At 39.3% G+C, this 23,850-nt stretch overlaps 1 protein-coding gene across 2 annotated transcripts in view; it reads right to left on the bottom strand.

The window, feature by feature from the left end:
• Window positions 1-2,967: 2,967 nt before the first annotated feature.
• The window catches only part of DERA (deoxyribose-phosphate aldolase), a 52,401-nt gene continuing 31,518 nt past the window's right edge, over window positions 2,968-23,850 (bottom strand). For both annotated transcript variants that reach the window (XM_062616724.1, XM_062616723.1), the window contains 3 exons: window positions 8,408-8,520; window positions 4,595-4,744; window positions 2,968-3,564 (listed from right to left, as the gene is read on the bottom strand). In XM_062616724.1, the coding sequence (XP_062472708.1) occupies window positions 3,508-3,564; window positions 4,595-4,744; window positions 8,408-8,520 (320 nt within the window). In that variant the 3' untranslated portion in view covers window positions 2,968-3,507. The remainder of the gene's footprint in view (window positions 3,565-4,594; window positions 4,745-8,407; window positions 8,521-23,850) is intronic.

Raw genomic sequence — 23,850 nt, 5'->3', positions numbered from 1 at the left:
CCTCTTCTGGTAAATAAGCTGATGTAGAATCTTCTAGATTTGCAGTTTCTACTTTACTTTCTTCTTGAATTTATTCTTTTTTTTTTTTTTCAAAGTAATGTGGTCTATAAAATGAAGCTATTTAAAATCCTAAATGAATAAGTGCTATAAAAATAATAAATTAGTATACAAGACTGACTTGCACAAAACATATGTTACACTCTGAAATATATTTAGACAGGAGCGCATAATTGCCTGTTCCTTTTCTAATGGCCTGAAGCACAGTGCTAAATCTGAACTTTTCCCAAAGTCTGTGCAGTGATGGAGTGCTGCCCCCTCCCTGGTTCCTGAGTTCAGGTCCCCATTACTTTTCACAAGCTGTCTGCAGGAGTGACACCCAGCTGCAGCACCCTTGATAAATCTCAACTGCTTCCTAACCATGGGAACTAAACAGCAGCAAACAGTGTCAGCAATGGGAAACGTGGAGGAGAGGGCTGTGGAAGTGTGGGTCAGGTCTAAGGACAGCAAGCCTAGGAGACCACACTGTGAGGGCTTCTGTTTCTCCATGGGTGAGGGTGTAGGTGCTGCCATGCTGGCCTCTGATCCAAGATCAAAATGTGTGTTAGTCCCTGTACCCCCTATATTTGGTTCTCTCACAGGCTCACCACTGGCCCTGCCCGGCTTCTCTCCACCTACAGCAAGGGGCTCAGGGGTCCCACTTTAGCTCAGCATCACTCTGAGCTATGTTGCAGGAGCAGCGGTCTCCAGTCCTACCTCTATCTCCAGGGTGGACCTTGGACCTGTGCTGTTGGTATCTATCTCCTGTAGGGGCTCCCTGGCCATGCCTTGTTATATGTCTCCACCCCAGTCCACTGCTGCTTCTGATGGGAGCCCCAGCCCGGGTTCATCTTCTTCTACTGCCCAGGGCTGTCAATAGACCAACACCTGGCTAGTACCAGCAGCTTCTGTAGAAGTGAGAGACAAGTCTCTGGGTCATACTGAGAATCCACACCCACAGACAGTATGAATACAGCCCGAGTCAGACAGAAGTTAACAAGCAGAAACTCCGTAACACTGAGCCTCCTGCTTATTCCTCAAAAAAAAATCCACCCCAAAACCAGGATCATCTTTATTTGAATGTCTTTACAGAGTGTGTTACTTTTATATATTTAATTTTTTTGCCCCCAAAATTACAGGTTTCAACAGAAAAATGTTTACATTACTTTCCAATCCAGCTTCTCCCAAAACACTGCCTGGCTTGTACTTGCACAGTATTTCACACTCGTGTGTTTGCAATGCTCATGGGAAAGGGTAGCAGCTATCTTCGACTTTTCAGGAAGCTGAACCTCTGCCTCTGCAAATGGAGCTTGTTCCCTCTAAAGCAAAGTAACCAGCAGCAGCCCATTTTGATGTGCACATCAAAATAAAGGGTGACTGTCAACAGAAATATAAACAATTCCTCTTGGCAAGTTCATTAATCAACACATAGCTCCTGTCGAAACAGTGAGGTTGTTCTCAGAGGTACTCACGTTAAATAGCTAGGTGGCAAAGTTGTACTTCCATTAATTTTAAGGAACTATGGAGAGTCCACCTAGAAACTAAAGCATCTCTGAAAGCATCTCCAAAAAATGGCTTGTATCTTCAGCCTAAATGTCCAAAAGACAACCAACAACAAGAAAGTGTACTCTGCAAGTAAAGTGAATCTCTCTGCTACGGAAGTACTGAAATATACTCTAACAGTACTGAAATACTCTAACAGAAGTACTGAAGTACTGAAATATACTCTAACAGAGCTAGAGTTAAACAGCAGCAAAATCCAATGTGTAGTTGCTGGGAGGGCAGAGGGTCAACCTGGCAAACACCTGGTGGGAGCTGACTTCCTAAAACAGGCTCTGTATTTCTGGAAGCTCAGCAGAATTTTCCCCTAAATATGCAAACAGGCACTGGATTTTTCCTTCAGGAAACTGGCAGGAAAATCAGAAGGAAAACCTGTAGCAAAAAAAGGCCACTTTCCACAAAAAAACAAACATGAAAATATAGTCACTGCTCAGCTTCATTTTCTGCGTTGAGACCTGAAGCAGAAAAAGGCTGGAGGCCTTGGACAAACTACTTCCTGGGAAATTAAGGCCTATTTTTGAGCACTGCATATAGGATTTTACTTTCTGTAGATGTTGTTTCTCTGATTATTACTTTTTTTCCCCTATTCAGCTTTCCTATCTGTCCAAGGTGTTCAGTAGACCACCACTGATTCAGGTGGTATAGCCAGATAAATAACTGAGTTATTATCTTTATGAAGTACAGATCTCTTTGCAATAAATGTACCTTTGTAGCTTGATTTACAGCAAAATCCTCCTTCTCTTACTTCCCTGATGAGACCTACCTAAGTCAGTGAGACTAGTCATGATGATAAGATAATTAAGTTTTTAGTACAACTCTGGTTAGTGAGCAGAATGCAGCTCTGAAATAATGAATCTACTAGCTGTAGTCTGATATTCAAAAGGTGTTGATTATTTCAGTACTATTCTTAATGTGCTCTAAGAAAAGTACTTTCTATATTAAAGCTGTAAACCCTGCATAGGAGAAAATTCAAATCACCTTTTAAATTAAAAAACCGCTTTTAGAATGACCAAGGTGAAGCCAGCACAGCAGTGACACCTGCAAAATGACAGTCAAACCCCCCTACATTAAGATGCAAAGATTTGCATGAATGTGTTTTAAAATGACAGGAGACAGGAATGGGAGCTTCTAAGCAAGTTAGACTAAAATTTAAGAGTGAAATGCCTAAAAATAGGCCCATGAATGCATAGTTAGGCACCTATATAAGTCTGCTTGATTTTCAGTTGTTCTGATCACCCAGAGCTCCCATTAACTTCAGGAGCAACTGTGGATACTCAGCTGTTCTAGAAATCAAGCCACCTTTATTCAAGGGTCTAAATATGGATGTCTGTGCCCAAGTTTGGGGAAAAAATGCCAAAAAAAAAAAAAAGGTTTTCTTTTGCTGCAGAGACATTTTATAAAAGAAAGTAATAGCCAAGTTTCATTTTCTCAGGTTACAATGCTTGAAAGTGAATCAACATAACAATTAATAGCGCAACACATCTGTGGCAGAAGGTTTTGTCTGAGGCGAATGGAAAGCTATTCCAAGATCTGTAGCTCTTAATTAGTAGTCTGAAACATTCCATAGATATTTCATATTCTGTTACTGCAAACTGTTACCTGGCCACCTAAATCTTTTTCATAGTATTTCAGTGTTGCCATTAATAAGCTTTTCAGGCTAGTCTGAGGAAGACTTTGCAAGATTAACTTTGCAAATCTGTAAGTATTAACAATTTATTTCAGAATTACCATCTTTTCTGCTTTTGGATCAAGTACAACCAGCAGACAAGCATATTTTTATATACTATAAAATATGAAGAAGGAAGAATTAGTCTTTTAATTTTATCATATGCATTTGGTTGTCAGAAAACTTCTGAATGTTGTTTGCTTAAAGACCTCTTTTGTGAAAGTAATCCTGAGTTGATTTTGTGTCTAAGCCATTGCCAGGTCATGCTGAAGCGGATAAGAGCCAGTCACATGGTAGAAAATCTGCAAGAAAAAAGAAAATTTATGATGGAATTATATATCTCTATAAATCTGAAAATGTCAAGGAAGTAACAAATTAAAGGCATGCCACATGAAGATGATGGATATTTGTTTGTGTCTATGTGTGTTTGTGCATAAAATACGATGTAGTATACCTTTATATACTTGTTCATAGGATCTGAACTAAGGGCTCTTGCTGCTTTAAAAAGAAAAGAAAAAAGCAATGATTTTTTGCTTTTAACTAAGCTTTCAAAAAGAGCAAGGTGGAAGATACTGCTTTACTCTCACTATGATCTGATTTTGACCATTTCAGCATCATTTAATGATATTAAAAGTATCCAAAATTACTTATGCTCTTCTCAACTATGTTGTATCCTTTGGGGTTGATACCCTGCGCCAGTGAAGTAGGTTGTGGGTAGACAGGTCAGAACCTTTCTGCCCACCAGGAACTACACGTTGCCACTGCACCTCATACACTGTTTTCCTGCCAGGAAACGCAGCGACCAGCCTGCGCAAAAATAAAAGCAATTAGCAAAATGAGGCTTTGTAGGAGGCAATTGCTTGTCTTCCCCATCAATATGTAAAACCTTCTCTATCAGCAGTACCATATGTAGGGTGAGACGTGACTTTCTCCACAGCATGGAAATATATCGTGAACAGTTGCAGCACAGTGACACAAAGGGTCTGTGAGGTATCGTGAGGGTCAGCTGAACTGGCAACAGCTAGGAGTGCAGGGGAGGGCACTACCATGCATTTGCAAAAGGCTCTGCAATTGTACGAACTGAGCCTCTTTGCTCACTGCACTGCAAACCTGGCCAAGGCAATTGCCAGTTGCTGGAATATGTCTGTAACAACAGGCCAAATTTAAAGAAATAGTGGGCTGGAAGTGAAACTGTCTTTAATAATGAATTAGATGTACATTCTATTATCTTTTAAACAGCACTAAAAAGCATATTCTGCAGTAACAGTAAGCCAGCATATTTAGAAAGATTAGTTATTCCCTCCATCAAGCTGAAAAACATTAAAAACTAACCTGTTTCTCGATGTCTTCCAGCAAACTACTGGCACCCAGGCGAAAGAGCTCTGGTGTTAGCCATTCCACTCCCAATTCCTCCTTCACCAGCATAAGCCAAGTAACAGCTTCTTTTGCCGTCCGAATGCCCCCAGCAGGTTTAAATCCAACCTTTATACAGCAAAAAGAAGTGCAATACACATTTTCATTCATCAGCAACCCCAGAAGAGCAATCAGCATTTGTACACCTGCAGTCTCAAAGTGCCTGTGGTGTATGTAACAACTCTACTCAGTAAGTACCTGCCTGCAAACAGTATCAGCTCCAGACTAGTGCTGAGAGCTATCAAGCTTCAGCCATCACTACAAAAGGTAATATTTTCATCACGAGGCATGGCAACTGAGGGAGTAATGCTTTTGACCCCAGTGCACCTTCTAAGAAGGTGGGTTTGAGGTCTAATGGGAGTACTTAGCCCACAGCACATACTAGACCAAGGGATTTAGGCAGGACCTGGGAAATCTAGTTACAACTACTGCCCATGTTGTAAACTAATTCCAAATATATAACAACAAATATACGTACAATATACTAAAGATGCTGAAATAAAGCATGTGAGGCAGCTGACTCACGGGAAGAGTGGTGAGAGATGGTTGTTCTTTATAAACAGACTGTGCACCAAACAATACATGATTGGGAGGTACATTCAAACCTATCAGAGGTTTAATTCTCACTAAAACTTTCCAAATGGGAATTAAATTAGGTCTGACTTTACAAAAAAATGAAAGTTTTGTGTTTCACAGGAACTGCAAAACTTCCCTCTCAACGCACTCTGGATAAGCTTTCAGTCACTTGATGTGAGATGTCATACTTGGTCAGGGGAACTGCCACGTAAGTAGAGGCACACACGTCAAGAAAAACATAACTTTGAGGTAAAGACTCTTTTGAGTCCCTTGATCAACCTGCTGTGCATAGGCAGCACTGAGGTGACATGGAATAGAACCCCTAGCACCAGTCTTTTGGTTAGCTGTAATTTAAACAAATCTCATTCTGAGACAGAGCCTGTGACATGCACCTATCAAACCCCTCATCAAAAATTGCCACTTGCATTAGCTAAAATGTTGGCCTGTAGCAGCTTGCTAACCTCTTGAAAAACCAGGAGAGCTGGGAAAAAGTGGTCCTGCATTAACAAAATATAGTAACTACCTTTGAACAATCTGTACAGTAGCACATGATTCTTTCTGTTTTCTTCTGCCATAAACCTTTACCTTCCATACTTCTTCCTGGCAGCTGCCTTCTGCAAGAATTATCATTCTGATTTCTGCATACTTGTTCCTGAAACCTCACTGCATTGAGGATTTCTTTGTACCGTATGAATATAATAGTGGAATCAAAAAGTATCTGTTTTTAAATGTGTTTGGTAATTTTTGTTATAGTGATTTCAGGATAAACAAACATAGAATAAATCCTTCTCTCACTCTGAAGCATTGTGATAACAGCATATTTCCAATAAGATTATAAAGAACAATAACAAGAAAAGCTCGATAAATCCAAAACATGAAGACTGTTTTTTTTTGTGAATGGATGGATGGATAGATGGACGCATGCATGCATCCATGAGTGTATGCATACATCTGTTCACATTAGATTTCCAAAAGGAATTTAAACCATGGCAACTGGAAAAGCATCTTCTAGACAATAAATTAAAAGAGTGGGAATGTGTTTTCCCTCAGGAAGAGAAATCCTAATGAAATTCAAATTTAGATTTCTTCCTAGAAATATTACAGCTGAGATAATCTGTCAAAAAAAAACAAGCAGAAAAACAACTAAAATAGAGTCAATAAGAGAATTAAAAACACCATGCAGAATTCCTTCTTTTTTTTTAGCAAATTCAGAAAGCTCTTTACAAAAAAAGCTTACAAAGACAAGCCTGTCCTCCATTTACCAGCCTTCCACACAGCACATCTGACTGCCATAAAAAGGTAAAAAGGAAGGGGGGCTGGAATTTAATTCAAGAGGAGTACAAAGTCCAGCTACCACTTTCCTGCTGTTTCACAGCATTTCATTATTTTGCTTAATAAGCTCATCTCCTCAAGAATTTTCTCTTCAGCTTATATTATTAAAAGTAATAAGTTTTTCTGGATTGGGGGTTTTCCCAACAGAAAAACCAATTTATGTATGTCCTTCAATAATGACAGGAAAAGATTATCTCCCATTATATTACAAACTTTTCATATCACCACCACAGCTTATCAGTCAATAAATGTTACTCTGCAACTTGTTCCTTTCCTTGAAGAAGTTTAATTTCTGTATTAACCTGTTTTTCCAAGCCAACGCCTTGCTAGAAAGCATCCCTACAGCTGCAAAATTAGTTTGTTAAAGAAACCGTTTAGAAATCTCGTCAGTGATAATATTGTCTTCAGTTAATAAAAGCACATAAAGTCAGTTTACATCTAATTCTCTGACACATACATGCACACAGGCATAAGCGCTCATTCTTAATAACACATTTTAAACCATGAATGCATCCTTTTAAAGCAAAAGGTGAATTCAACATCTATATCCAATTATAGGTACAAAGCTGTGTTAATGCAGCAGAGCCCAACCTCTGGCATACAGCTCCTATAAGCAGCACCAGTGCTGAGGTGAGTCACCCAGCCCCAGAGATCTGCCTCAAGTTGGGAGCAGGGGAGATGTTCCCGCAGAAGCAAGACTATCCAAGCTGCTCGAGTCGTGGTGTGTCAGAGGGAGAGGCAAACTAGGGAAGGGAGGAGTGAGAACAGCCCAGGGATCACAATGGCCTCAGTTAGATGACCACAGAGAGCAGATGGACGCGTGTCTAACCTGCTGTCACGTTCTCCTCTAGCTCCAACAGCCCCTGAAGCCGTCTCAGCTCCTATCCCACTCTCATCCCATGTCCTAACATCATATCTTTGAAAGGCCACTTCCAGAAGGGTGAGCTGGAGAGAAATGTGAGTCTTTAGTTAGAGATATGATCTTCTTTCCTGAGGCTGCAGGTGAAGTCAAAGCCTGCAGCTGAACATCAGCACCGGATCTAATGGCAGCTCCCACTTGCATGTAGATAAAAGAAGTGAGAGGTGGCTTAAGCCTTCTTGAATAACCTCCTCCTTTCTCACTGCTTCAGCACAAGCATGGATGCATGGATAGCTCATCACTGGCTCTGCCATACTTTCTCCCCTGCTCCTTGCATCCACTGACCTCATTTGACATTGACATGACAGATAAATGTCGTGGACTAGGACATAATGTTTTTCTGGCCCCAGTCCCTCCCTCCCTCCATCCCACACAACAGGCTCCAACTGGATCTGCCTTTTTGTCCCTTTGGAAAGTCCCTTTGGCAAGGGAGGAAAGAGCAGAATTTATCTCTTGGGTTGCCAGAACAAAGTCAGAAAATACAGTTGTGTACACTGGACAGACTCTCAGCAGCTATAAATTTGTATAGCTCCACTGAGGTTTATGGGAGTATGCCAATCACTGTCAGGTGGAGATGACTATTTAAATACCTTAAATGGTGAAACAAAATTCAAACCCAAATGCAACAGGGGACGCATCAAGATTGCATGAGCTTTTAGGGAATGAAGTGACAGTTATTCCAGGCAGGAAAGCCAAAAGTGCCTTTTGGGTTTGTTTTTTTAAGCACTAGAATAATAGCAAATCAAACGAGACATACAAGACAGAAGTCCCATTACCTATGGCTCCTATAACCAAGGAAGCTAATGTATGTGGATTTATATGTTCTTCATTTTGAAACCATTACAGTCTTATCTCCTTCTGAATGAGCCTGTTTAGTTAATTTTTATAAAGGTAGTAAGAATTACCTTGCAGCCAGTTTGCCAGTAGAATTCTTTAATGGCTCGCATCATGACTACTCCAACTGGAAAGGTCGCATTTTCCACCTCCTTCCCTGTAGACGTCTTTATAAAATCAGAACCTGAAAAGAAGTAAAAAGCTTTATGGTAGTTTTAGAACAAGAGGCATTCCACACATATGTAGTTCATGCCCTCCACAGATGATCTTATGCATCACAGCAATTATGAAGCATTCATTTACGCATACGTCCCTGTGGTGACAGTGCTAACCTTGCAGTTGTGGAGGCTGGAGCAGGAGGATGATACCCATCTGGTTTCACAGCAAGTTAGCCATCCCAGTGGCTAAATGAACATCCAAGCTGTTAATTCTTTGCTCTAGCTATCAGACTAACAGTCTCTTCAAGACAGTCCAATATAATATATGTTCCTGTACAGACACTCAGTATATGTGTATAAATGCATGAACAGGAATGTGTCTAACTACAATGGAAATTATTTCCTCTGAATAAATTCTACATTAAATCAACTTTGTAGTATTTCCTCAAGGATCTTTCTGAATAGAATATATAGAGTTTTAATTAAATCTTGCATCTATTTAGTCTCACATTTGACAGTCTAGTATTGTATCTCCTGCAGCTGTTTAAAGTGAAAGCAATCCCATGTATTTATGAAACCAGCTGTGTAATTCTCTGAACAGGGTAAAAACTCTCTTACGCATTTTTGCAATTGTAACACTGCAAATTACTATATTTAAACCCATGGCCTGATATAATGCAGTAATAAGGTCAAAACATCTGTGTTATTTAAAAGAAAGTTAACCTTGGCTTATTGTTCCTGGCTTCTCACTTGTGAATAGCAGTCTCCGCTACCTGCCCTGAATACTTGTGTAGTATTCTTGTGCATTCCTGTTGTTCTGGCTTGGCTTAAAATGAATTCTGCAGCACAGTATAAGCTAAAAAAGTGAACCAAAAAATCTGCCTTGCACTGTATGATCCTGCACTGACACAAAACAATGAGAAAACTTCTTTAATTGCATTAGGGCACACTTCATCTCTGGGAACCTACTTCTTAGAAAAGATGTACTGTGGGATCATTAATTATCAAAAGTAATCGGGAGAAGAAGAGGGATAATTCAACCGTCATGTAGTAGTGCATCATCCACTTAAGGCAATTGGAACTGCATCTGCTTCCACTTCAGCTTTGGCTTAGGGTCCATTTTGTCTCTTATTTGAATGATGATACCTCTACAGCATTCCCTAGAGTAAGCAAGGGAAGTTTCACTACTGGCTGAAACTAAAGAGTTGCCTAGACTACACTCTGACGGTGTGCTGCAGCACACTCCAGAGACCCACCTTCCTGATAATGCTGCCAACTGACAGACAACTAGGTCTCATCCTTGATGGTATTAAGACAAAGCCAGGTATGTTCCTGTGCCCTGTGATGTAAACACAAACAGTATCACTAACATCGTGTCTTGTAAGAACACAGCTTTCTTTGTAGGCTTCCTGTCTAGGCCCATTGGTGATTAAACTGCACCCTCCTGTGACAGTTTCCATTCCAAAGAGAAGCAATTTTTTTTTTTTTGTGGAAAAAGTTCTAACTCCAGAGAATGTACAGTGCACAAAAGAGGCAATTAATAGTTGATTGAGCTTTGCAAAGAATGGAGCACAGAGACAATCGAGTTACATATCTCAGAGCTACTCCCTTCCAGAGAGACACTATGGACATCTGATAGTCACATTAAAACACGTAACAGTGGAAGCGAAACTTTGACATCGCCAAATTATATTTTTAATTTCCCTTTCGAAATGTAGCACTTAAAAGTCCTTCAGTGCAATACTTCCCATTTTTTCTAGTATAAGGTAAGTCAAAGCTTTTATAAGTCGTATAATTACAAGTCTCTATGGTATAGTTTCATTAAAAACTTTCATTAAACAACAGCTGCCCTTGTATATGGTCTTCTAATCAATTTGGTCAAACAGAATGACTTCTAATCAGCTGTTGATAAAAATAGAAGATGAAATTTTAATTCTAATAGATTAACTACAAACTCAAGATAGTCTTCAAAATCCATCTAGCTCTATTCTCCAGTGGATTTAACGACTATTCAGCAACTCATTACTAAATAGAACAAGATGAACATTTTCCAGTTCATTAAAGAAATGTACTATGTATTTTTGCATTGTCCTCATGATTCGTTACAGGGAGTCTTAATTACAAGATAATGGATAATGGTTATTAAATGCAGACTCCAGTAATGAAGCTCTATTCATTTGTGAGCCTCAGAGACTGCAAAGAGAGGAAAATAAAATTACTAGCTTCAAAAGATTAACGGATCAAATTATTATTCAATTTTGAAAATCTCATTCAGACTTCATAGAAACAAGAAGAGATTAAAAACTTGTATTAGTACAAAAGTAGTGCATTTATATATTTTTTTTAAATAATATCTTAAGGCTATTACCAGAATAATCAGCTTTAGATATGATTATTAGACAAACATACAGCCAATTTAGTAGCATCCTCTAACAATGAAAACAATACATTTTTATTTCCTGAACAAATTCTATTTATGACACAAGAGCTTGCTAGTAGGACTGCATGCAGCCTCTTACAGAAGACAGAAGATGCATGCTAGAAGAGCACATTGAAATGGAAGGTGCTATTAATGTTCAGATTTCAGGAATGAAAAGGGGGAATTAAAAAATATGGCCCCTGACATAAAAGCACTTCATTAAGTAGACTTTATGCCAACTTTATAACAATAAGGGATTTTCACCAATACTATTTCTTATTCAAGTTTTCAAAAACAAGTCTAAGGAATGAAGTTCAGCAGGAGTTTAATCTGGAAATTGATAATTCAGAAACTGAGTTTTATCACCCATCTTCTTCTCTTCCTTTTAATGCAAACAATAAAAAAATCAAGGCTAATATTCAAACACATGCTGAATGGCTTTCCCCTTCTCTAGAGTAGGTTACATGATTCAATGAGACATTAAATCAAAGACTTAAAAAGAGTTCATCAGGGTAGATTTCTGGGCCCAGTGAGCCTGGAGAAGGCCACACTTTCTGTTTTTTTTCAATGCATAACCGCAATAGTATGTTGCCTTTCAAGGCAGCAAGTCATTTAAGACTCATTGAATCAGCAAAGAGTGGTGACATCAAAGCCTTCTTCTAACACAGCAGCATTACACGCTTGTTTTAGGTGAGCTTGCTGACAACCTAGTAACACGCCTGTGTGTCATACCTTACATGCCACAGCCTGGCAAGCACAAACTGCATCAGTTTAACCAGAGATGGAAATATGCATAAACTTTAAGTGTGAACAGAGGCTCTCTCTGGTCAAGAGCAATGGAGCCTTCAGTGCCGCTGGGAGCCTGACCACTTGGGCTGCAGTCACATGCTTGTGAAATCAGGTAGAGACTTTTCAGCAGGGCCTGTTGCAATGGCACAAGGGGTAATGCTTTTAAACTAGAAGAGGGGAGATTCAGGCTAATGTAAGGAAAATGTTTTTTACAGCAGGGGTGTTAAAACACTAGCATAGGTTGCCCAGAGAGGTGGTGGATGCATCATCCCTGGGAGACATTCAAGGCCAGGCTGGATGTGGTTCTGGGAAACCTGATCTAGTTGAAGATGTCCCTGCTCATTGCAGAGGGGTTGGACCAGAAGACCTTTGAAGGTCCCTTCCAACCCAAACTATTCTATGATTTTAAGATATTAAATTCTGTCTTCCCTTGTGCTCTCAACCCCCCGGCACACACAACCCTCAGCCACTGCACTTCACCAAAGACCACTCACTGCACAATGAAAAGAAAATCAGTGTCTTCATAGCATGCTGGCTGAGTCCATACCTAGAGGTCAAGATGAAGTCCATTATATTATTTCTATTCTAGATACTCACACAGCCTTATTTATGGTAGCATCTGAGCAGACTTGTAAAGCTGAGGTATGCAGAAGCTGAGTGACTTGCCCAGGGCCTCTCAGCAAGCAGTTGACAGAGCAGGGATTGAATGCCTGGGTCTCCCAAAGGCCAGAAGAGTTGCCATGACTGGCCCACCCTACTGCATCATCTCAAAACACTACAAAGCTCCCCAGTCCATGTAACACTGAAGCAGAGCATGAGAACTGCAGATCTTATTTAGATGACAGCATTCAGGAAGCACACTCTGGTTCCATAATTAAGCAATAAGGAATAATAAGCAGTATAGCAAACATGGAGTAATCACAATCTTTTGGTTGTGATGTGCTTCAAATGCCCTTGGGGAATTATTATCTCCTGATAACTACAGACTCTCTGTTGTTGCCTTACTCTTAATAAAAAACAAAGATGCATCTGGCAGTTTTAAACAATAGTTTAGAGAGAGATGCTTGCAAAGGGACAATTATCCCATGCTACTTTGAAAATACTTGCAATGAACACAAATATATCTTGGTTACTGAAACACAGATGTAAGAATGTGCGGCGACACAGGGTGAACACATACCCTTCCAAGACTTTTAGAACTGGTGGTAAAAAGAGGCATGCTGCTGAGGGGACTTGCAAAAGCCCCTGCTGTTTGTGCTGACAAGGTAGCAATGATAAAATACTACATAATCAGATGTGCATATAGTCCCATTAGCAAGTCATCTTTCTGGTTTATGAGTATCTAAAATAAGGGTCTTAAGATTCACACACATTAGCCTGACTAGGGGCAACCAGGTTATCAACTCTCTGAAAATAAGAGGCAAGGCAAGATGTAAAAGGCTAATGTAGCAGCTAATTCTTGTTAGCTGAGTCATGGTAACAGTCCACTTACATGTTCTTATCCTACTTCAGTGGAAAGATAAAATAAATTCCCTGCCAGCTTAACTTTGCTGTTGAGAAGAAGAGAATATGAAACTGCACCAACGCACTTTAGCAGTAGCTCACCAAGTAGCTTTAACTCCATCACACGTGACTACACTGCCAGACCACTTGGTTAAGTGCCTACATACATTTTCACATGCCTATGTCTAAGCTATTGCTTTGAAAAATACTAGCTTATAACTTGGTGTTTTGTGAACTGCCTATTTTTTGCAATTCTTTTTGGAAAAGTGCCTGCACAAAGAGGGAGTTGGGAGGGGGAGAAAGAAATCACATCATAGGGCTCCACGTCTAATGTCTGTTTACAAATCAGACAATTTTTCTAATGACCCATCCTATCATCTCAGCTTGGTTTCCAAGACCCAGAATGGATGCTTCCTCTCTTGTATATCACCTCTGGTAACAGGCATTCTGCGGTCCAAATGATGCCCTTAGGAACACTTATGCATGCACACAAAGGGACAAATTATTAAGTTCATACTAATGCAAAATTCCCTGTAGATGATGGCTGAAAGAATTCAGTATTGCTGAATTATGCATGGCTCACTAATGCACCATTATAGTGTCTACCACAAGTCTCCATAGATTACTATTACTTAATTAGTATTAGTTTCCTGTGTGTTCATTTAAAATGTGTTTCTTCAGAAGGTTCAACAGAAAGACCCATACTACCTTCTGTTCCTTGGCTATATGGCATGGGCTTTTACTATTTTTAAAGCATTTTTTCCAATCCAGTCTCTATTTGGTACAGTGAAAGAGAAGGCAATTGTCATGTGCTTCAGGCTCAAAGGCCACAGCTGGAATCATTGTCAATAGGGGTCCTTTGCTTTAGGCTTCAAACCACACTAAACTGCAGGTGGAAATATGCCCCCAGTCCCCTCTCATATTGCCCAACAGAGGTTGTTTTGGGAGATACCAGGTTGTAGGAGCAGTTCAGGCAATTACACGCTGCTGAAAGAGCCATTAGCTCTTAGCTCTGAGCTTTAAGATGTGTCTATCCCATCAGCTACCAATATACCTGAAGAGTAAGAGGAAGGAAGCAGCAGAACCACAATCAACTGAAAAAGCATGAAGACTGTGCTACTGGCGAACATTGCTACAGCACCTGTATAAATTCTAGTGGAAATGTTCCACAGCATGCATGGAGGCACAGAGCCACAGACCTGCCTCCTCTCATGGCCACCACCATCTCCACAATTACACAGCGGCTACCTATAAAAAAAGGCAGTCACATCTTTCAACAGCTCTTCGCTGAAAAGATAGTGATGGCTGAATTCTGCAAATTGTCCTAATGTCCAAAAGACTTCATTTGCATAAAAAAGCTAAATGTTATAAAATAACACGTTGTCTCTTTACAGGAATATGGATGTGGCCAGGGGGTAAAAGGGGGATGGTGACTTTCTCTGCTTTGGCAGAGTACTAGTGTCCCACATACAGCAGCTAAAGACATGCTGAGGGTTTGAAAAGGAACCACAACATTCATTCTCATCGCTTCACCAGTAACACAGAAGTTGCTGCTAAAACAGGTTGTTGCTCCTTTATGAAGCAACATAAAGGCTGGCCTCTTCTTACAGATTAAATGAAGGCACTCAGGTTCCCAGCGCTGAGCCAAATGCTGGGTGAAAAAGTAAAATGCTGTGGGAGAAAGCAGACTTGATTTTCAATCTCACCCTTTAAGCTTCCTTTACAAATACTCGATTGCATTGCACCATTTACTTGTTCACACTTAAACTAATCTAAACAATGACAAACTATCCTAAACTGTGATATAATTAAAACAGCACTGATCTAGGTCAGGCTTTTTCCCTCTTGGCATTCTTGGTTTTGGATCAATACATCTCAGTCTCTCAAAATGTTGTCCAGTACATGACATATTACAGACTAAGGCTGAACCCCTGATATATCTACCAGTAATAGCACTGCAATTTGGAAGAAAATAATAAATATGCATGACTGCTTAGAATCACGGTACTACATGCTATATTACATACCGTGTTTTAGCAGACACATTTAGCTTTTTGCTTTTTAATGTTGATAGCAACTTCAAAACAAATACGTTAACATTAAAACTCAGGTATGCTTACATATTGCCTATTAGCTTGTAACAAAATTACTCAAATTGAAGAAATAGCTGTTTAAAATCCACTTGGAAATACTCCAGGCTGAACAAAGTAAGTAGGAAATCAGACTACTTTATCAAGATGGTGCTGTGAATTTTAAACATTAAAAAAAAAAAAAAAAACAAACATAATGCAGCCAAAATCATGACACTTCAATGTCATTTTGAGTGTTTTTTCAACACCTCATGATAAAAGCAGTTTAAGATTCTGTTCTGACTCTAACCCAGAAAAAGGCAGGATTGATTTTTGCAATTTAAAAGTCATGTCTTAATGCCACAGACAGAATCTGCCCAGCATCCAGCCTCTTTGTCATGCAGAGGTCAGACAGCATGGGCCCTTCTTCCGCACTGTTCCCTACACAAAAAAAGGCAGCTGGCAAAGATGGAGGCTTCGGTACTGGGGGCATTTCCAGCACCCAAGGCATTTACTGAGAGCACTTTGTGGCCAGTGTCAGGGTACCAGATCTCACCAGACTCAGCTATGATGTGTTTATTTTCCTCTGACTTTTATAAATCAGGTAGAATAGGTTACTTAGGGGCTTGAATAGAGGGCTGAATATTCCATTTTCAGTGATCATCCAATTACTAGGAAAACGTTAGGAACTTTTAGTTTACTTTTTATGATACTTTAAAGTCTTCAATACAATCGACTTACAAGCACATAGAATCTATCATGGACTTCCTAGGCACAGGCGTTGGGCATTCTCCTGATGCAACAAATATCCAAAGGGTAACAATCTGGAAGGCCTTACCTACACATTTGGCAGCGTAGTAAAATGGCAAACTGGGACAGTTTTAAAAGGTAATGATCTTACCCACAGCTCCTGCCTCCCAGAAGCTTTTGCCCCTCAGAATGTTTCCTTCTTCTTTCCCCACCTCAATAATTTGACATTGGGCAAAACTGCAGAAGCCCATCCACGTAGGCTGCAGCGCAGGTGAGAACTTCCAGGTACTGGCAGATGCTTTCACCACTGTCAGTAGGGTTGTTTTACAAGGTTTCCAGCTCTTCAGGTAGCCTGAATACCAAAAAGCCTGCCAGTCCTCTTCAATAAAAAAACAGGTAAAACCCCTGACTGTGCAGCCACACTGCAAGCAGCAGGGCACCTCTCTGCTGGGGTCAAGGAAAGACACATTTCTGGCTTTTTAATAAATCTTTTTTTCCCCCACTGTATTATTAATGATGCTTACATGGCAAAACTAACAATTTTACTTCAAAGGGATGCTTTATGAAGGCATGTGGCTGATAAATTCAGTCAGACTTTTCTGGCATAACAATCTACTGAGCACTACTTTAAAAAATGAAGGAAATCAAAAAGACCCTTAAGCACCATCAAAAATAGGCAGCACCTCATAAAAAGGTATTTAATATGCTGGGGCATTGTTTCTCTACCTCCATTTATCAACAGCCTGTGTGCTGATCTGGTCACAGAGTGCAATCATGGCAAGCATCTCAAACCAAAAGTACCAAAATAATGAAACAACCACCTGGGTTTTGGTTAAAAATAATTGAAACTGATATAGAAATGCACATTTTGTTAGCTGACTGGCAAATGAAAATATATGATGATATTTCATTCTTCAAATCTGCATTTTATATATAGGTTTTATATTTTTAAAAACCTACACTAAATATATATTATCATTTTGTACTTTGGCATTCCACTCTTTTTATTGAAATACTGTGAACGAAAGAAATTGAGTATCAATCTCTCTTTGTGTTAGATGTATATGTATCCTCATAGGTATTTAGTGGAAACTTATTAAATGTCACTATTCATTGAGACAGTACATTTTATGTCTTATGGGGGAAAAAAAAAAAAATCTAAAGTTTGTAGCTTTGCATGGCAGTATTTCAGAGCCTCACTTTGTTACCAACGGCTTCTTCATTCACACTTGCAAGTTCAGAAATGGAAGTGGTCAAGCAAAAGATTACCTGTGTTTTACCAAGTTGTCACTTGCCAAACTGTAGTGGTAGTGATGGTGTCACCATCTCGCTGGAAAGCATAATCACCTGGTCTGCAGCTTTCCATCTGTAATCCTAAGTTTCTGACATAAATAGCAAAAAGCTGCAGAACCATCTCCCCATGTGAGCTAGGTCCTAAACATGCTCTGTTCAGGTTGTACAGAGCATAACAGTATGCAAAGCTACCCAAGGCTGCACTCCAAAGAAACACACACTTGATGTGGACAGACCCTGCCCCAGTGAAAGAAAAGCCTTGTTAAGATCCACACTGTTAACTATGACTTCTAACAATATCTAAATTGGCATTAATATTTTCTGTAGTGACTCCAGTTGTTCAGCAGTAGGGAGTGGGATCATAAGACATAGAATCATAGATTCAACTGGGTAGGAAAAGACCTTTAAGATCATCAAGTCCAACCATTACCCCAGCACTGCCACATCCATGACTAAACCATGTCAGTAAGGGCCTTGTTTACACAGTTTGTGAACACTTCCAGGGATGGTGATTCCACCACTGCCCTGAGCAGCCTGTTCCAAAGCCTGACCACCCTTTCAGTGAACAAATTGTTCCATGTTTTGTGTTTCATATTAAAAAAAAAATAAGATATGTAAGTTTAAACATGATCTGTGGGGGTTTTGGTTTAACAGCAGTCACTTTTAATTAAGTAAATTTTGGTCATGCCGTGAGACTAAAAATCAGTAAGTTTAAAAACTTGTCATGTGGCTCTTCCTCCCCTCCCTGCCTCCAATAGTGAGTGATGTGTACTTTTCAATAAAGCAGCTGCTTTTCACAGAAACTGAATCACAGCAGAAGTTACATGGAATTATGTGTTCAGCATTTCTCCACATGGGATCACAAACAAAGGTATCTAATAAGTATTTACACTGGAAAACACTGGAATATAGCAGTGTTGCGGATCCCTTATCTATCCAACTAAGCACAGTGTTTACTTTGCTAGGTATTTTCGGCAGAGTGCTTTAAGGCCTGCAGACATCAGCCCAAAGCAAAACCACATTGTCTCCATTTAATTACCTACCTTTTCAAACCTACTGTGATCAAAATGACTGAGTTAAACAAAATGGTTACTAGTAACGGGGGACCATTGTTAATCAGCAAGCTAGGGTGGGTGTATGTGCGTAAGTTCAGACGGAAAAGATGAAAAGATGCTGCTGCATGCTGTTTGCTTCTCCAATGTGAATTTATAAAGGAAAGTGCAATATCAAGTGAATTAGCAAGAATTAAAAGGATCAAAATCCCAGGAACCAATGAAGTCTAAGAAAGATGGAAAATGGATTCAGCCCTAAAAAGATAAAATTATTTAACAACTTATTAAAACAGTTCATCATTGTAATTAAAATCCAAGTGCCTAGAAAAAAGTGGCACAAGAAAGGTAATTATTTATGAGGAGGCTTTAAAAAGCCATTTATTGTGAATTTGGGAGAGAATCAGCCTGGAAGAGTTGGTAGTAAAACGAAATTGTTTGTTTATTCATAAAACTTATTTTGGTCTAGCATACCACTAAGAAACCCTAACATCTGCTCAATGGCAGCTGTAAGTAACATTAGGAACACTCAGCCAATTTATATCTTTCCTTTTTATTAAAAAATAAACAGGTCTTTTTAAATTATTCACTAGTAAATTAACATAAAAATCAGTGCTGCAGCAACTCGCATTTTGTGGAAAGGAGTCTGCGGGCTTTGCATGACTGTGATGATCTGAAACTTTCCACATTTCACTGACTACTTTACTCTTTATGTGATGTCCCACCTAATTTAGCAAATGAAAATGCAGAAAACCTACAAGCCATACTGAAGTCATGGCCATGAATAACACATTGCTGATACCTCAAATGCCACATTAGTCGCCTCCTTCCAACTTGAACGGATTCTATACTTACCTTCCCTTGCCTTCTGCCATTTAAAAATTCCACTCTAATAATCTCAGATCCTCTCCTGCCTCTGTCTTTCACGAACCAGACATTAGACAATAACCTGAACTGGCAGAACCTTTCTCTGAATTATTTCTGAGAAATAAGATGCAGCTGAGTTACTAATTAATAGTTATTTGTTCTCATCTGCAGCAATAGACTGCACAGTGCTCTGCATGTTCCTGTGTTTCTTCAGGCAGTAAAAAAGGAACAGGAGCACTTCAAACCTAAAGGCTTCTCTTTACCCCTCACTAACACCATTTTATTTTATTTTTTTTACTTAATCTCTTTTGAACATTTTAACAGAAAACTATATTACTTTCTTCCCATGTTTCTCTCCTGCCTTTGGTTCTTACTTTCTAAAACAAGCAAGTCCCTGCAAAAGAACTTGCCAAGAAGTTGTTCAAAAGCATGTTTACTTTACTAGGATTTTTTTGGTTTACCTCCAAGTAACAAACCAGCATTTCTGCAGCACACGCTGGAGACTGCTAGTTTAAAGGTAAGTGAGCTGTAATTCTAACCCAGGCTCTGGAAATTGCTGAAAATGGCATCAGTATAACAGTACAGGGTCCATCCATCTGAAATTCCTGGAACAGCTTGCCTTGAAGCTGCAACCATGCTGCAAATAGCAACCAAGCAAACTGCTGAGAAGCTAAATTTGCTTATACCCAGAGTAGATGCAAACACAGCACCTGATTACAACACAGATGTAACCAGCTAGCTATCAACATCATGCATACGGTATCATGTTATCAAAGCTCTACCTGAAAATGCTATCCCTCTTCTTACTGGGGACTAGAAGTCATGAGAATCATGGCATCCCTTTCCATCACACCGCACCAAGCTCCTTTCTCATCTTTCATTTCAAGCTCCATTTATGTGTAAGGCATTGTATTTCCTTTGAGCTTTCTACACATCCAATTTCCAGGACCAGTGGTAAGGAGGCTTTTTAAGATATATGTTTCATAATTTCGCACTGCATAATTTAATTTTATAAATTTAATGTGCTGCACAGAATACGAAACACTGTCATCCATTTCCTTTGTGGTCCCTTAGAGATGAATTTACAAATCTCTTGATAAACCCCAAGACTTCGCTTCTGCAATGTTTGGGATTGGCTGGTAAATTGGACATTGGATTGGCAGTGTAACTGCAAAGATGATGGAAGGAAGACTTTTTGCTTAAGAAAAAGTCCTGGCATCATGAAGGAGGAATCTTTTCAACATCTTAGATTTAGGGAGAACTTAACTTGAGAAATCAGCTGCAGTTCTACACGGCAGGGAAATCACTTTATAGCACAAATGCCAGAGGGGAAGAAACATCAAAGGTGCAAGTGACAATCAGACGTCAGGTCCCCGCTGACTTGCTGGGAAGACTATGGACTTGCTGTCATCTTTGTCTTTGAAAAAGTTCTCTCAAAAGCAGGACTATTACAGATAGGTCTGGGAAAGCTACTGTCTCTGGTAACTATAAAATAAGCATAGTCAGAAACTAGAAATTGTCTTATCTGAGAGATGTTGAAATTAAAACCTTCATTTTCAGAAAAGGATTTTTTTTTTTTTAAATATATAAATCAGGAACATTTCCCAGGGGATGAAATCCCAGAGTATAGTACCAAAGAAGGAACATCTTCCATTCTTTTCTGTGTCTTCCTAACACAGTTTGCACTTTGCCAACACAAATCAAAGGACTGCAGAAAGCCTGGAAGGCAGGCTTCAAGTAACTCGGGTACCTACTAAGGAAGTTCAAGTCCCTTGTGCAACTCGACAAAAATACAGCAAGCAACCATGAAGACAAGCTGGGAAAAGCCATGAAGCTCTCTTCCGAACACATCATGATGCAACCTGGCAGTCAGCTTGGGTATTCAGCCTGTTCTTCTGCTCTTAATAATGTAACACTGAAATACAGTGTTAGCACCATTAGGACTTGAACTGTTAAAAGTTAGTGGATCATAGAATAGTTAGGATGTCTTTATATTGATCTCTATGTGTTTTAACATCTAGTTTATCATAGTAAACTATCCATAACCTCCTTATGCCAAACTTCTTGTTTCACATGACTAATTTTTGTCCCACTTTTGTGTCTCAATATTTATTTCACTTATGTTTGTGTCCATGTCTTGTAATGGTGTTTTGTTTTTCACTGTACTCCTGCTCCTTATGATTAAATGTGCTTATTCAAATGAGTGTCCATAGTGTTTTAAAATAACCTATTGCTGTTCAGGATCACATAACCTAACATATATTTTCATTCAACATCTCTCTTTAGAAGGCTAATTTTACATTTCTGCTGTCATGAGCATATACCTTCAAACTACATAGGCACAATCACTAGGCCTTGGCACCTTAAAAATCAACAAAAAAAGTCCAGGTCCTACAACCCTAGAATCATGCTTAGTTTATTTCTACATCTATATTAAGTTTCTGTTAAGGGGTTGGATTTTCTAACTGGTTCCTACTTGCTATCTCTTAAAAGATACTTTAATATTTCATAAGCCAATTTTGTATAATTGATAGATACAGTAAATTAAATATTTATTTTTATTTTTCACTGGTTTAGTAGAATTTAACACCTGCTGTTGCCAGAATAAAAAAAAAAAAACAAAAACCCTGAAAAGTCAGAGAAATAAACAGTACCCTGTACATCTATTGATTTTACATAATATTTCCATGTTTTAAAATTGCATTTTCTCAAACCATTACCTTCCATACCAGAGCTTCACAGAAGCAAAGTTTTTTGCTAGGAAGCTGTGTTATTTTGATGGCATGTTTGACTAGAACTATTCACTGTGCAACGATTCCTGAGCCTGAGGTGATATGAAACTTCAGAAGTTTTAACTCAAATTCTAACAAATTATTTAACATAGAAACAAGGTTTCATTCATGGGGAAAATTAACGCAAGGAGGGGGTGCTTTCTCACCTCTCTGCATCACTTGTTATAAATTGAAAGTATACCATTTAGATATTCTTTAATTAACATGCTTTGTAAAGATCTTGAATATCAGTAAAAGAAAAATGCTATTAAGGCATTTAGGATAGTTTGTTAATAGAAGGTTAATCCCTCTCAATGGTATGTTATGCTGTCAGTACATGCCGCCTCATTGTAATCTACTATTTCACAGCCAGTTTCAAAGATTGAAGCATAAAGAATAGCCACTTTCTTACAGGTTAAACAGCAGAAATATGCAGATTAGGGTTCAAACCCTTCTCTAAGACCCAGTGACAAGTCCTAGGATTTCTGGGGACTCCTCTCATCTATGATTTCATGTTGTCACACACAGCTCCTTCCAGTTTGCTCAGTGCAGGGGGATAACCAAAGCGCAGCAAGGCACACGGGAGGCACAGCAGAACACTTTCATTTAAAAGAACATTTAGTGGGGTGCTATGAAAACAGCTGAAGGGAATTGACCTCCCTGCTGCTGCTGGCAGTGCTGGTCAATCAGGCAGTGCACAACACCATCACCACAGAGTACCAGAAGCTGTGCCAGCTTCCACCTCCACTGTAACTCCCAGGGCTGGTTGAACTAGTAAATCAGAGTCAGCAGCTCCCACCAGAAGATTTCCATACTTCCTCTTGCTCCATTTCCCAATTTCAATCGTGACTAAGGGTATTCATTCTTCCTACACAGACATGAAAAACTTGCCTTTTAATGAGAGGAACATATTTCTACTTATATCTTAATTTACTAGATCTCACAGAGGTCCTATAAAATGCGCAATGTTAATTTTACATACAGAAAAATAGAGAATTTAACAGAATTGTCAAAGGTGATGATAAGTTAGGAGTCATTCTGCTACCTCAAACAATCCTACCCATCTTCTGGCTTCCTGACTTAATATTCTTCTGGTGAGAAGTGCTTGGAAATAGCACTGTTTCCATTTGTAAATGAGTATGGTGGAGGGAGAAAGCCGAATGATGTTGTGGGTAACACAAAATCAAACAGATACAGAGCTGACAAATGTCTTCTGTTTTACACTGGTATTTCTTCTCTGACTTCAGTAGAGAGTGTATCTCGCTATTTTCTGATTACAGAAGAATACCGGTAATAGATTAGACCTTTCAAAAAATTAGCAAATTGAGTTGCCAGGCATCCTGGTATGACAAACATGAACAGCTCCAGATAACTATCTCCCTACAGATATGGCTGTATAGGCTAGTGCACAGTTCAGCAAGCACATAAATAAATGCATAACAAACAGGGCATTGCATGCATGTCTGGGTTTCTAGCTTAACAAACTGCAAACAAATAAGGCTTTACCATATACACTCTCTTCTCCCTTCACAGACTCTTTGTATCTTTTCTTTCCCCAACATCTCTGTTTCCCTTAACTATTACTTCTCTTCTCCACTTACCCATACAGAGTTCTGTTGCTCTTTTGACTCTACTGAACAGACTTTTCATTAGAGCCTGCTGCAGTGTTTCTCAACCACTTTCTGTTCCTTCACTTCTGATTCCCTATACATACATTATTGAGTTCCAGGCAGATTTTAAAGTCTCATTTTGCATTCCTTCAAGGTCTGCTTTACTCAAGCCCAACATTTTTTTTTTTTTCTGTTACGGCTCTTTGTATGGACTCTCATCAGTAATTCAAACCTGA

This window comes from Pezoporus occidentalis, unplaced genomic scaffold (genome assembly GCF_034315485.1).
Source record: "Pezoporus occidentalis ecotype Australia unplaced genomic scaffold, CSIRO_AGI_Poc_V1 ctg19, whole genome shotgun sequence".
NCBI lineage: Eukaryota > Metazoa > Chordata > Aves > Psittaciformes > Psittacidae > Pezoporus > Pezoporus occidentalis.
The sequence above is the reverse complement of the archived record's forward strand: the minus strand, read 5'-3'. Positions and strand labels throughout refer to the sequence as shown.